At 42.3% G+C, this 15,850-nt stretch overlaps 1 protein-coding gene across 1 annotated transcript in view; it reads right to left on the reverse strand.

Moving 5' to 3' along the window:
* PPP6R2 (protein phosphatase 6, regulatory subunit 2) overlaps positions 1–15,850 on the reverse strand; it is a gene marked incomplete at its 3' end in the record, with an annotated part of 66,315 nt that overhangs the window by 23,190 nt on the left and 27,275 nt on the right. The window contains exons 5-7 of the mRNA XM_009587593.1: positions 6,137–6,202; positions 4,668–4,780; positions 88–201 (exon numbers count right to left, since the gene is read on the reverse strand). Of these exons, the coding sequence (XP_009585888.1) occupies positions 88–201; positions 4,668–4,780; positions 6,137–6,202 (293 nt within the window). The remainder of the gene's footprint in view (positions 1–87; positions 202–4,667; positions 4,781–6,136; positions 6,203–15,850) is intronic.

Consider the following 15,850-nt stretch of genomic DNA (forward strand, 5'->3'; position numbering starts at 1 on the left):
AGGCCAAAAAAATTCCTTTTTTGCTTAAGTAAAACTAGACGGGAGTTCCTAAAATTGCTCTTGCTAGGGAAGGAAGTGCTAACTTACCCAGAGCGCCTTGTTTCCAGCAATGTTAGAAGAACTTGTGTCCCATTCACTATGCAATTTTCAGTCTGTTCTCCATCAAACATATTCTTCAGGAGTTGCTCCACACATTCCTGCCTGTTGATCAACACACATACACATAAGCGGTATAAGAATTAGAAATATTTGGCAGTTGCTTTAATCACAAAAAAAATCCACTTCTGGGTTTTCTGGGGAAAAAAGTCTGCAATTTTTTTTTTTTTTTTTTTTTTTTTTTTTTTTTTGGAGAAAGAATAAAGACATTCCTCTCTAAGTCTCCTATGACAAGAATGGTTCTACACCAGGTTTCTGAACTTGCTTACTCACCACCAAGGAAAGACCTGGTTATAAACACCTAGACTCCAAACCAAATCGTCATTCTCCCTTATCAACAGGGTATACCTCTTAGTTATAAACTGGAAGACAACTGAAGTGTTAACTCAGTCAATTTAATTTATTAAAGACAGTATGTAGCTATCAGCTGATAGTCTAAAATTATCCATCAGAATCGCAGAAGAAAGACAACAAACAGTGGAAGTTGACCTTTATCATTTGCTACTGGCAGAAGATGATCCAGGACCTCGAAACAGAGGCCAACAAATGCAAACTGTAAATAATATGCACACTTTTAGTAGTCTTAGCTATTAGCCCCTTGAAATACTTTAATTAATTCACCATCTCTTTGAGCTCTTAAACCAAGATAAGATGCCTCCCAAATACTGACAGATTTGGGGCCAGGTGGACAGATCACCAAGTAAAGTGTTGAAGGCTGGCTGGAGTCAGAATGAATAATGACTATGGTCCTTTCTAGCATTAAAAATTATTTTGACACTCAAGCATGGCCTTAGAATTGAAGAATAATTAGCACAAAGGTAAGAGCCCACTTTTCTCTCTACTATTTGCCACGCTAAACGAGTAATAGATATGAGGCATACGAGGTTCAGGCTGGCAGTGTTACTCGTCTACAGTTACTTGACTGCAGCAGTGCCGGCTTCCACCTCTGCATTCAGATTCTTTCCCCATGCTAGTTCTGCAGATGTTAATGACAGTTCTCCAAAATCCAGTACTCAGCAAGTGCCTTTCTTGACTTGCCAAGTCACATGTCCAGCTAAAAACAGTATTACTCAAGTTCACAGTCTAATTTTTACTATTTTCTAACATTCAAAAAAATCTCATTTACATTTGTATAAATAAAATGAGATAAAAATGTAAAATACATGAATAATGCATGACAGAATTATTTTAATAAGTAGCATCTAAATACACTCCATCAGCACAAGCACAAGAGGCAGAGTCAGGAAAATGAAGCAACAGTTTACTATGATTAACTGAATTCACTTTTATTGCATACAGCCAGCAGTTATTGAAAATCTAGATTTGATATTTATTCCGTAACCCTGATCACGGCTCTCTCTTGCTGTACTAGCTGATCATTAATTCATGATTCATAGATAAAAAAAGTTATCCAAAGATCAAAAAAGGTTACCAGCAATGCTCGGAAAAATTGGCCAAGAACAGTAATGAGATATGTGACCTTCAGCAGAAAGGTAAATTGTGCAAAAAATCACTTTTGTTCAAAATATTTTTTCTTCTAAACAGTGAAGTGGTATAGTGACTTTTACAAATGCTTTTTCAAAGTGCAAAACCATTTTTATTTATCTTATGGAAATTACAGGTAGTGCTTGAAAACGGGCAAAGTGCATACACAGAGAACACCAGGGAAGCGAGGGTGACTGGGAGGGAGAGCGAAGGGAGAGGGGGAAGAAGCTAAAGACCATCTGAGTAAAGTATGAGCAAAACTTCAAATTCCAGCTTTGTACAATTCCTTGTATAATCAAGGAAACTTGCTTAAATTCTACCACTGGTGTCACAGAGGCTCTCGCGAAAGACCACGGGCAGCAATCTGCCCCCCACACAGCAGGGCTCCACATCCCTCTCCGAAACTACTGAGAAAGTCTAAAACTACCGAGAAAGTCTAAAAGTACCAAAAAAGTCTAAAAGTACTATGTTCTCCAAGGCCCACGTTACCTCCCACCACAGCGAACCATGACTCTTATTAAAGATCCTGGGCTTTCCAGGTGAAATGACCAAGGTGGAGGCTCATCTCCAAGCTTTAAAGGACTCAAAATTGATACAGACTTGGTGAGATGCTGAAGGCTCCACAACCAGGGATGCAATCCGCACTGAAAATCCAACATCGTGCTAGTTGGTAAGAAAATACCATGGCAGGGCATGGGACAAAAGGCCAGATCTGCCTTATTTCTGCAGGCGCAGTAAAGGAAACGAAGCATTTAAGAACGAGCATTTCCTTGCAGGGGCAGTTACATGTCAAGCCCGTGGAAGATCCTGAGCACATCTGCAGAGACGGCGGCTTTTCAGTGCTCGTGTCAGCACGATTCACGCCCTGTTTTCACCTACACACATCGGCTCCTGTCCAACAGGTCCCCCTGACATTCGTGTATGAACTGACAGCTCAGAATCAGGAGAAAATAACAGCAATGCCACAGAAATTAAGAAAGCTCTGGGTCAACAGAAACATGTAAAAGAGGAATTTTAAGCCCTAGTTATAGATGCTGTATTATTCATTGCACATCTCTCGTTTTGTCCCTTTTCTGTCAAAACGGTGCCTTTAGGCCTAAAAGAGCCTTTTTTGGTTTTAATCTCACGTTGAATCTCCAGTACATGTTTTTAGGTTTGAAGCAAATATAGGAAACAGTAAACATGCTGACATGAGTAATTTAAAACTACATTATAAAGAGCAAAGAAACAATGCCAAGGGAATAGACTAAACTTGAAAAATCAACATTTTCTGGTACACAACTCATTCTTAACATTATTTGAGAAATAACTCCTAATAAAAATACTCTTTGAAAGTGCAAGTTTCTTGTCAATATATTCCCTCAGTAATATTAGAGAAGTTAGCTCTGGATTTAAAAAAAAAAAAAAAAAACCTCAAACAACAAAAAACAAATGCAAAAAATTCTTCCAAGTTTTACTGCAAGTTGTCTGGACGCACAACCGCAGGTTCTGAAAAGAAGTGCTGAGCACTGCTAGCTGGGATCACAAGCATCCTTACATCTTTTTTTCAAGAGAACACCTTCTATCAAATGTAACTTAAAAAACCTGAAATACTACAAATGCTTCTTTTGCCGACTATATCACTAGATTTCATCTTTAGAACAACACAATGCACCCCAACAGTTTCCAAATGATGGCATTCAGTAGATTCCGCCCCCCCAATTATTTTAGTGACAGACTACCTTCAAGTAAGTTATACAAATCATCTGCAAACATGACAAAACACTTAGGAACCAAAACAGCTTTTCTGCTTTTCCAGCCAAACTACCTAGAGGGCTAATAAAAGACAATAATACCTCTATTTACAAATCTTGTCTGCAACATTTATCAACCAGAAGGTAGAAAATGATTAAACCAATTAATTATCTGTGTTGTGACATGTCATCTCTAATTAAAGCATTGCACAATGTTTCTGAGACGTGATGAGAGCTCATGATGGTCGCAGGTGACAGGACTTTGAGGAAAAAGAAGTAGCTGATACTAACTCTAATGTATTAAGGGATCCACAGGGACGGTATAGAGAGAGAGGTCTGAATTGTCACCGTCTAGCCCTAACGCCACCAATAAATGGAATGACTTCTTGAATGATGAGGGAGGGCTAGAGAGGCATTTGAAGTGTGTGGGCTTACTTCTTTCAGGGCTCAACCAAATTTGGAGAATAAAAACAGGGAGATTAATGATTTGGTCTAAGTTCACAGGCAGGCAGACAATCTTTGGTGAGATGTATCAGGCAGTATCTCAGCATCACCTTAGCTCTGTGGAAGTGCATGCAACCCAAGGTTCATATTAAGTTAAGAAATCTACAACTGATATTTGACTCAGGAGCCAAAAATAGCATGCCAGAGGACACTCAGAGTGTGTAAGGAGACTTCAGCAAAGGTTGAAAGGCAAGGTGATAACGCCCCGTACAAAGTGCATGGTGACATACAAGCTACTATGGTGAGAGAACTCCTTCTGTTGTCACAGCATTTTCTTCCCCATTTTGAAGAACAGCAACTTGGTGATCTGAAATCCGTCTATATGGTGCAACATGTTTACCAGCGGGGAATAAGAGCCACTGATTGGCCAAGTATGACTGAAGCCTTGCACCTAAAGCCACACTTGGCATCAAGGAACACCGTCAACATGGGAATTTTAGGATTGGTCTTTGTGGGATCTCCCTCAACTATTGCTGTTGCAGTTCACCTTTCTCTGAATTCACTATGAGCGTTTTAACATGCTCAGGAGTATTGCCTCTTGAATTAGATCGTGAGCTTTGGGGATCATTAACCCTGATCTCCTGCCTCCAGACAGAGCTACAAAACCCAAAAATCTCAACAGAGGCAGTTAAGTGATGCTGCATTTTAAAAGTAGTATTAAATGGTTGGCCCAAATGTCAAGAGCTAAGCAAAGGTTTGACATGCATAGTTCGTGTCTCTAGAGAGCTATCAGTAAGTGACAATATTAGTAGCAATTAGTTTAGCAACTGTCCCCTGACAAGTACTTACGATTCCAGTGCTGTGAGAAGTGGATCAGGCTCAGGTATATCCTGGAGTTGATTGCTCTGGTCTCTGCTCAATCTTATGATATCACACAGGGTCTGGGAAGCATTTGATTGCCTCTGTAAACAACGACATAGAGCACATTTCAGTGCTAACATCTCAACTTGGCTCATTCTGGCTGTCAGAGAAAATTTAACATAGCTGGGAATGCAAGAAACTGAATAAATCAATTTTTCAGAACAAGTGCTACCATTCTCTAGATTATTCATCTGTTAAATATAAGGTTGATGTGAATTATTACAAGCATTAACAGATTTTAAAATCAAAGAGGAGGTCTTCCTGAACTTAACAATTAAATGCAGTTAAAGATTTCAGAAAGTGAGGATTCTTTTTTTATCTTCCTGACCAAGTGTGTTAACTTGCAAATTTCAAATACAAGTACTTCATTCTTACTTCTCACTACTCAGGAGGTTTCCTGCATGAAGAAAAATAAATGGCTTGATAAAACCCTTTACAATTTAATTACTATGTATTAAAAGACTTTAAAGTAGTATTTTGATAAATTAATCGTCTCATTCTGGCTATCAATCAAAGACTCTCTGTTGCTACTTTATGTGTAAGATCTTATGCCTTAATTTATCATTCACCCATAAGATAGCACTGCTGAAGGCATACGAATCAGCATATTACTTCCCGTTTTTTCTCTCAGAAAGGGCAATTTTTGCTGTGATGAGATGAGGGAATCGTATTGTCAGCATTAACACTACACCAAAAGAATCCAGTTCGCTTTGCTGCTGGAACTCGCAGGAATCTGTTAACGAGTGCCCCCATCCCCATCTAAGTCAAAGCAGGGCAGCTAGAGATCAACACGCTGCTTGTGTTTCTCCTGCTCAGCATCAGGGATGGCAGTCAACACCCAAATGTGAAACGATAGTGTAGGAAACTGAAATCCAGACCTAGAGCTCCTGGCTCAGATGTTTTGTGAAAATTACTGAAAGAAAAAAAAGGGGGGCGGGGGAGGGGAAGAGCACACTCATAAAATTTAATACTCAGCATGTCTTTTTCACGGGCTTAGAGAACTGGACATTGTAGATTTTATAAATGAGTTCCTACTCACTTATGGTCTAGAAAGAATTGAAAGTTACAGCGAACTGGTTAATTTTAAAAGTCTTTCAACAGCTTGTTTCAAATAGCAGGTTCCTACTTAAAACCAAGTAAGTTACCACTGACTGTAGATATTGAGACGAACTGATGCAACAGCAGAATGAACTAAGAAATTGGTAAGTCAGTCAAAACCAGACAAAAAATACAACAAAACATTTTGGTATTGAGCTTGGCAACCAAAGGACAGGATGTCCATCCATACAGGTTATCACCCTCCATAAGTCACCCAGGCATTATCGAAGACACAGATTCTTCTGGACCTTACAGAACCCCCTACCCACAAAGACAAAACTTAGTCTGGTCATACTCACATCCTCATCCTGGCTTGAATGGATCAGTTCCACAAGTCTCTGAATGATCTTTGCTTCATTAAGCCACTGGAGGGAAAGGAAGGGGAAAAGAAAATCCTTGTTTGATATCACAGAATTCAAAACAAGAGGATCTTCATGAAGCTTTGCATAACACAGGCTTCTCACGAAGGGAAAGCCCTTTCCTTCTATTTCATGATCAAAGCCACAGGCAGTATACCAACTCCTCTAGTTACAGACAGAGATGCATTTTAATTTGCATCAGTATGTACACCCTGTCTATGGAACTAAAAACCTAAATACCTTTGGAAAACACGGAATAGATCAGTCATAAACACTATCTCATCTGAAGAAGCATTAGCATAATTATCAACATGTTTTTCTCCTACCATTTCCTATTCTTACAGTCTTGCCACTGTTTACACTAAATAATTTCTCAGACTTCGAGATGATGTAACAATGCTGTTATTATACTCGTCTCCTTGCTCTATGCCAACTTCCTTTTCCTAGTGCAAGCTATCACTTTATCTCCCTTTCCTGACCGCATGCAAACCAAGTACGCCATCTGCAAATTATACCTTCCAGTTTCCCCCTTCTCAGCTTCATCTGCAAGCTCAACATCTCATTTCCACCCATCCATTTTCACTCAAATTTCTATGGTCTTCATTCCAGGCAAACTGCTAGATGTCTAACATTAATCAAACTAATCAGTCAAATCAGTCAAACTAATGCATTCTCAGTTGCTTTTGAAATAATTGACCAAACATTAATTAAAAGCAAAAAGACTTTGGAGGTTTCTGCAATGATATGATCTTCCATCACTCTTCAGATGAGTCATGGAGAAAATGAACAGTCTCCTGCCTTCCACTTCTTTATAAGAAGGCTCTATGCGTATCTTCTCCCCTTGAACACTCATTTTTATGTTATCTATTCACATGACTTCAACTATAATCCTTACGTTGACTCTTTACCAGCTTTGCCGTAATAACCTTCCTACAGATCTCGTCCTGTCCTCTGCGATTCCATGTTGAGTTTGATGTATGTCTGACTTAAAACAAAAAATTCCAGATCACCATTTTTAGTGACTTTTCCCATGAATAACACTGCTGTTTTCCTAAGTCTGAAATATCTGACTTTGTCTCCTTTCTGGTGTCCCTTATTATTGCAAAAATACTAATGTTGTCCAAAAATCTACCCAGCATACAGCTACGAAACCAAGTATTTCATTCAAGACCGTATTTTCAGATCTGGTTTCTGTAATTTCTTCTTCCCGACATCCAGCTCACCCACAAGTTAAAAAAACTGGGTTCTTAAGACATTTTTCCTCACCAGTCTCTCTACCAACCCATCTCTTCAGATTCTTCCACTGGTTTCTAGTTTCTCAGCATCAAAATTAAACTCCTGAACCTTCTTCTCAAGACCATCACAGTGGAATTGATCCCTGCTCTGTCTTAATACATCAGTCTTGCCATCTTCATTCCACTAACAAAGCAACTGTCCACTCCCTCTTTGTTCCTTTAGTCTACAAGCATCTTTTCTCATCTCCCTGTGCTCGGATATGACTACTGAAATCCTTCTTTCAAACCCTAAGACTCAGCCTTCTGATGACAGCTCAGGTAGCTGTCAATTATTCAATTTACTAAAACAGCTTCCTCAAGATTAATGAAATCCTCCTCATTTATATCTTCTAAAAAACAGCGGCTCAAATCTATCAATTATGCCTACTGGCAGCCTCTGTAACAATAAAATTACCCATCTCTCCTCTCCCTTTCTTTGTGCTATATTTGCATGTTTCATTTTGCATCATCAGTTACACACACCCGACGTTTGCACAGCACCACGATTACGAGCCCACATTTTGGCTGCAATCTCTGGGTATTTCCACAGTATTAACACATTGCACAACTTCAATTAAAAAAAAAAAACAACTTATCAATTTTTACCTGCAAGTTTCCTTTCTTCAAATAATAAGCTCCATAGAGATGGTACTGTGGGTATTTCAGCCTGTTTGTTGCTTTGTGCAGAACCTGCCTGCCAATCTGTGTCAGCAGACGAGTATTTACCTATCGACATTCCATCTACCCTTAAGACTTCCACAGCCCAGAAGAAAACTACTTATTAACACTCCCGCATCAAATATATTTTCTTTCCCTTGCAGAGCACAGTAAGTTAAATCCAGCCCTCCACTGTAGTTTCAACTTCACTCTGTATCAACATCCTCCCCCAAGCCCCACATCGGTTGAGCCTATGGGCCTTATTAATTAAAAATGGGAGTTACACAGTAAGCCAGGATAAGAAGGTTTGCTCTTTTTGCCTGGTCTGCCATAATAATGGGCTCTGGGGGGAGTTGGATGGTCACAGAGAGAAGTACTGAAGGGAGAGAAGCATGATCGTTCATCTGAACAAAGGAATTGCTGTTCCTGGGAACTGAGGGAACTGAGGGACACAGAAAATGACATTTAGAAGAAAAAAAACCAACTGAAATAATCTGTTAAGATCAGAAGAGCAATACCAAAATTTGGGGAATTAAGAAGCACCTAGTAAACCTGGAAGAGATCAATTCCTCTGTCTGGAGGCTGTTGTTGAAGAGATGGACTTTGACATTCACAAGAAAAGGAATAGTCTGTAATTGACTCCTCAAACTAACTTACCTACCTGGACTAAAGTACAACAGCGTTACCCTCAGCATCTCCCTTAAAAGAGTCACACCTGAAACACAAACTCTTCTGACCACATGCAACTCAGCAGCGTGTTTACTCTCACTGATAAATGACACACTTGTAAGGAATTCACGGACAGAAAACTTGCACATATGTGCAACCTGAATTATTCTACAGGAAGACTGCAAGACGCAGGGCCAGCAAGCAGGAGGCAGTTGATGTAACAGTTGTTTGTTGTCTGCGAACAAACCAGGCTCCTGTTTGCTGCCTCCTGATTAGGGAGCGTTGGGCTTCTGCCCAACTGCTGCTGGGGAGCACCTGTATCACGTATGCTCAGGCACCTTAGAACAAGTGGGACGTGGCAAACTGGTCCAGGCAAACTGGGACTCGGCAGGTAATGAGGCAGTGGGCATGGGAGGGGGTGTGGAGGTGCTGCTCGAGGCTGCATGGGACTGCCAGAACAGTGTAACCTCAGTGGTGACATGCAAGAGGGCACAGTCTCCACCTCCAGCTGGGGCAACTAAATCTGGCACATAGGAGGCCTCAACCCATGTGGAGCTCCTGAGAGAGGGCACGGTCAACCAGGTCCCAGGCTGCAGGGAGTGCCTGGTGCTTCTCCTTTGTGGACAAAATGGTCCTCACCCACAGCAGATGCACTCTCATAAAGGCGCTGTGCTGCCAGGTGATGGGAGTTATGGGCGGAGGTGAGAAGACAATGTAATATTATATTCTGCATGGACAGAATTTCAACAGGGTTTTTTTTTGCAGAGACCATGGAAACAGTCAGGGTTTTCTGGACCCTAATTTTTCATGGAAGAAGGAATAGCCAGAGACTACACAGGAATTAGAGGATGGAGACTCCCAAGGCAGGAGTGGCTGGAAGCTGACAACATGAGAAAAGCTCTTTCACCACCAGGAGATGTGCACTTACAGAATAGGCATAATGGCTTGGCAGTAACAGGCGAGGAGGAACAGGTTTCCTCAAGGCAGGCGTCAGAGCCACCTGAACCTGAAACTCGCGCCAACGAAAGAGGCGGCGGCAGATGAGCGTGACTGGAGACTCCCCTCTGCAGGGAACGAAGAACCCACTCACCAGCCAGATTTGCTGTTTCGACAAACGTGCTGCTTGCCAGCAGCTCTGACTCCCCCAGTGTGCGGGGAGACTGCCAAGGCTCAGCCAGCCCTTGGACAACCACTCCTTCCTCCTGACGGTGTGTGTGCACCGATACCACTGCCAAAGGACAGCTCTGGAGTATCACGAGTAACTACAGAGCCCTGCTGGGGTGAAGCCCTGGAGAAGTCCCTGTGCTGCCCGTCACATCCTTTGCCGGGTTCAACTCTGGCTGAGCTTTGGCTTTCCTAACAACATCCCTGCCTGCTCGGGCAGCCTCTCACTGCCGCTCCTGGCTGCTCCAACCCTGCTGCACCATCTCAGCACTGTCTGTGTGTGCCTGAGCTCAGGCAGGAGTACCCTGCTCACCCATGCGGACCTTTTCCCACACCTGCTTGACTTTCTGCACACCGGGATGGACTGTTTTGCTTAAGTACTAACTCTTCTCTTTCTCTGCGATGACTTCGCTCCCACATAACCTGCTACTAGGCTCAAGGACCAGGTTTGGCCTAACAGCAGACATTACCAGTAAAAAACCGAGTCAATACTGGCGACCAGTACTGCTAAGTGTTTTCATTAAAGACTTGGAAAATGGGAAAAAACGCACCCGTAACAAGTTTGTGAACGATACCCACATCGGGGGCCAGCAGCTGATATGCAGGAGGGGAGGAACCTAGACATGCTGGAGAAATGGCCTGGGAAGAACCTCAGAAGTTCAAAAAAGGCAAGATGCAAAGTTCTGCAGGGGGGATGGAACAACCCCACACAGCAGGATGGGGTGGGAGTCAATCAGCCAGGAACAGCTCGCAGAAGAGGCCAAGAGGGCCCTTAGTGGTCCTATTACAGCAGGAGCCAGCGTTCTGCCTCTGCAGCAAAGAAGGCCCAGGCACATCCCAGGCCATGACGGCCCAAGGCAGCCAGCAGCATGAGAGCAGGGCTTGCTCCTCTCCATTCAGCACCAGTGAGACCCATCAGTATACTGGGGCCAGGCTGGGGCTCACCAGCACGGGACAGACACTGCAATAATGCAGCAGACCCTGTGGTGGCCACTGAGATGATTGGGGCTGGAGCACAGGAGGTCAGAGTGGAGGCTGAGAGGGGTTTGCTGAGCCTGGAGAGGAGAAGGCAAAGGGGAGACCCTGCTGCGGTCTGTGACTGCTTAGTGGGGTGGGGAGAGACGATGGAGCCAGGATGCTCTGGGAGGTGCCATGATGGGATGAGAAGTACAAGATGCAACAAGGGAAATTCCAACCGGATATTAGGAAAAAAAATCTCCACTTGAGGGTGATCAAATGCTGGAAGAGGGCCCAGGCAGATCTCCACTCCTGGAGACACTGAACAGTCATCTGGACAAGGTCTTGAGCAATTTACTTCAACGGGACCTGCTCTGCGGAGGCAACTGGACCTTCTTGGGGGCCTTCCAACCTGCATTATGCCATGAACAAATCTTTGAGGTCTTCCAGAGTCAATGCTTAAGAAAGTCTGTTATATTAGGACTTCAAAAAAACTTAGTTTTCTAAAACCCACTGAAAATATACCTAATAACAGTGTGGCTTTGGCTTGGATATTCCTAATCAGCCACAGTAAAAGAAAATTCATGCCTTATTATTTAAGAGGATAATCAAACAAGGGACTCTTCAACAATCAACAGACCAAGTTGTCTGATCTTTCAAGGATCACAACATCAATAGTCACTTCACTAAAGTATTCACAGTAGACTTTCCTCAGCTGAGGACTGATCTTGCAGTAGGACAATTTTTCTTACAAGAGAAAGATATCTTCGTTAGTCTAATCTAGCTCTGGGAGCTGCCGTTTCTTTAGGGTAAAGACAGCAGGAAGAATACACCCTTTTTATTCTTGCAGTTTGTTACCCATGAAAGCAATAGAAAAACGCGGGACAACGTGCAGGAGGGGTTTTTTCTGTGCTATGATCACTACCCATGTCAGACTGACAAAAAGGGTACACGATACCCTGGCTACAAGCGGTGAAAACTGGAAGATCAGTTCAACCACCAAGGTACTGAGCTTGCAAGGGGTTTTTGCAGAAGCCATGGTCCACGCCTGGGCCCTCTTCACCAGCACGCAGGGAGAAGAGACGGATCCAGCCAGGACAAGCAGATTTCTCTTCAGGATAACAAGGATCACATTCTCCTGATTACCAAGGAAACCATGACAAGTATGTCGAAAGGTGTAACCCACTCTGCAGCCCAAAGGTGGGGTTTTGCAGCAAGATCCCAGTGACTCACTGTGCTCCAGCTGAGCCATAGCGGGTTTTCTCCTCCAGACCTGAATCAGGAGGATAGGCTAATTCTCCCCAGTGAAGATTATCAACAGAAGCTGTACTTTTTGTCACTAAGGCAAGCATGAGAAGATGAACTGCAGAAGAGAGATCCACAATAACTGGATCTGCTTCACATAAATTCCCCGTACTTGCAGCCAAATCAGATGTGGAGTCTTCTCACAGCAATTGTGCCTCTCTGCATTTTTCTAAGTAAGATTTAATACTAATAACACGCAGACAGAGGACAGACTTCTTTGATGCCCTTTATCTTGCTTCAAGAAGCAACCCATATCTGAGCTTTCTTGCTGCACAAGAAAGTCAGTATTTGACTACTTAAAGTCAGTATTATTTCTTTCACAAATCCACAGAGACATTCCAGGATCAAATGACACCAATCAAAGAGAATATGCTGCCATCCATCTGTACGATTTGTCCAAGGATATCAAAATGTAGGTGCCTGAAAGACAAGCCTGCTGGAAGAATCTCCTTAGAAGTTTCTGATTAAGACTCTTCTAGTATTTTCAATTGTGAAAGTCCAGAAAGAGGGAAGAGAGAGAGCTGTAAAGATGCAATGTAGACAACAGATTATTTCACTTACATTGCACCTACCCATGGACTGCTGAATCTAGAGGCTTCCTCGTACAGTGGTGCTTCTGCCAAACTCAGGCCAGAAGTATGGAGGAACAGCATGTGCTAGCCAGGTTTTTTCCTGATGGCACAGCTCTCCAAAACAACAAAATCCGAGCTACACGAACAAAGCATTCCTCTGTCATGCATGAACAGAAGGAAATGGATAAAGAATTATCGTATTTTCCTGTTAACTGCAGGCCCTCAATTACAGACCGAGGAAGAGAAAGAGAAAAAACACCACAAACTGTAGTTCTGCAAACAGTTTAAGAACATATAAAATGGCACTGCCACCTTCTCTCTGCTCATACTCATCCATTTATCTTCTGCTCCTTTCTCCTCCCTTATCACTGCACAAGTCCATGCAAAAAAAAAAAAACCTAACCAACCCAAACCAAGGAATTGAGCTGGCTGAAAACAATTCTGGCAAAAAATACAAATAAAAGAGAGGTGTCTTCAGTTGGATCAATTCCCTAGTCCGTGTCACCTTACAAGCACATGAACACTTCAGCTGGCAAAGACTCAAGAGGAGCTGGATGGGCAGAACAAGCAGGAGGAAGGTGAAAGCAGGACTGCCTTCTTCTGTGGCAATGCCAGCTTAGAGCGCTCATGGAATTGCTGGCCCAGCTTCACTCAGCACTGGAAGTCAAACAGTGAGAACCTCCACCCTGGCTAACATGATCTAAGCAGGAGTAAACAAGGCAACTTCAAGCACACACTTTAGAAGGTCCAGAAAACAGAGCAGAGCAGAGAGCCATGAGCACTGTCCAGCTATCACAGCCTACGGATCTCTAAAATGGAAGGCCAGAGAATTAGACTCTTGTGCAATTATCAGGGAGTCTCTGACTTACCGAGTCAAAGCAACGATGGGGACATCAAATCCCTAAGGAGAGGTGCTGTGGGACTTGTTACGCAGAATATGATTTTGTTTAACTTAAAACTTAAGATACCATCTTCATAAATCTGATGCTGTAAAACACTACCTTTCCAGACAGCAAGAAACATATAACGAACCAACTGAAGTTCACAGAAGGATTTTGCCAGCATAGCAATGTCAAGTGCAGAAGTGGTCTTTTCACACCCCTAAGTGATGTACCCTCGACAGCAGCACTTTCTACTGAAAAATGGTGCTTCTCAAACTTTACTTGGATATCAAAGTTTTCAGCTTTTGCTAAGTCACACAAATGCAAAGTAGAAGGCATTTTGTTGTTCAGGTAACATTCATATTCTACTTGGGAAGTAGCTGCAGCATAACCTCAGACCGTGATTTAATGTTAGACCTCCTCAGATACCATCCAGGAGCAGGGTACATCAACACTAGGGAAACTTTAAAATACTAAGTTTAATTGCTGTCACTGTGGATCAAAGTAATTGATAAACAGCTAACCTAAAATCTACGGCACAGGACGTCTATCCAAAACACTAGCTACTGCGTGAAGGAAGATGTGCAAATAGGGAAAAAACCCTGAATATGGCGTTTAAAGACATACTGTAAACATACAGTGGTGTTAGTGAATTACATTTGCATGCAGGTTCAATATATGGATAGAGCAATCAACCAACTGGAAACTGTTTAACAGAAGATGACAACACATAGGAATTTATAACACCATATATAAGAAGTTAATTAAATGCACACAAATGAAAAAACGCAGCTCAGATCCAGATCACACGATAGCTGGACTCTGCTGTGCTGTTTGACAAGGGGCGCACGGCCTTATGGTTACTATCTAATACACTGCTCGATGGACCACGTTCTCCTGAATTTCAGAAGTTAGGAGTGTAAGAAGAGTGGCTAAGCAGTAGCGAGACCCTCGGAAGATCAGCCAACTACAGCTGTATGAGTTCCTGAAAAATTAATAATAATACTTTTCCTCTTGCTAAAACTCAAAAGACCCTGACACCTCTCTGAGGTGTCCAGCATCCCGAAGAAATATGAAGACTACTTTGAGACAGCAAACAATTCACAACCATTCTAGCTACTAGCTGACAGACAGTATTTTTTCCTGATGTGATGAATAGCTAATGCAGTCCATGAAGTATAACTTTTATGTCTAATACCTACCAAAAATGAAGATTGCAAATTAACTTTTCTGAAGACTTCAGTTTCTGAATATATTGCCAAAATTGCTGATAAGTAGCTTCTCTAAACATTCAATCTCAAATTTCCATATTGCTATTACTTTCTGGTTTTCTGAGGAGAAATCCTTAAGCAATCAGATTTTTAAATGCTTGGGGATAATACTTATGTTTAAGACTATTTGAAAAAAAAAAAAAAAACTTCAGGTGCACCTCCAGTGCCACTTGGTATCTTCATTTTGTTTTCATTTTTTTTGACTGTGTGAAATCTTTAACAGGTAGAATTAACCTGATAGGATGGGGTTAAAATATACCCCATCTGGATCTGCCTGTTTTTGGATGGTTGATATCTGGAAACCTGGATATTTGGAAGTTTCCTGGACAGAAGCCATCCATCCCAGAAAAACACTACTCAGTTAAAATGCCATTTTAACATCAGAAGAAAAAATAATTGCATTTATCTTGGTAACATTACGCTGCACGACTGCAATGTCTGTCCTGCACTGGTGAGCCCAGCCTGGCCCCAGTATCTTGACGAGTCTCACCAGCGCTGAGCAGCGGGCAGCAATCCCTGCCCTCGGGCCGTCACGGCCTGGGATGTGGTTGGGCCTTTTCTGCAAAGCTGCTTTCTCTCCCAGTGAATCCTCCATCATCATTATCCTCCATCAGTCCATCTCTTGAAGGCTTTTTCCTCCCATCTCCTTTCTTGGTATTACTATTTGATGTCTAATCAATTGAATTGCTGACTTTCCTGTCAAAAAAATGATGACTTCCCTTCATGGGTGAATGCCCATACAAGTCTGTAAGGATCGATTTGTGTCTGTATTTTTTTCCTTCTCTGAAACAGCGTGCGTATTGCACTATGCACCACAAGGCTGCGAGGAGGAATCGAGCAATGGGAATCATCTATCGTGAGTGTCTGCAGAGAACATTGACCTGCTGAGCTATGGTGTGGTCAA

This window comes from Fulmarus glacialis, unplaced genomic scaffold (genome assembly GCF_000690835.1).
Source record: "Fulmarus glacialis isolate BGI_N327 unplaced genomic scaffold, ASM69083v1 scaffold26041, whole genome shotgun sequence".
Taxonomy (NCBI): Eukaryota; Metazoa; Chordata; class Aves; order Procellariiformes; family Procellariidae; genus Fulmarus; species Fulmarus glacialis.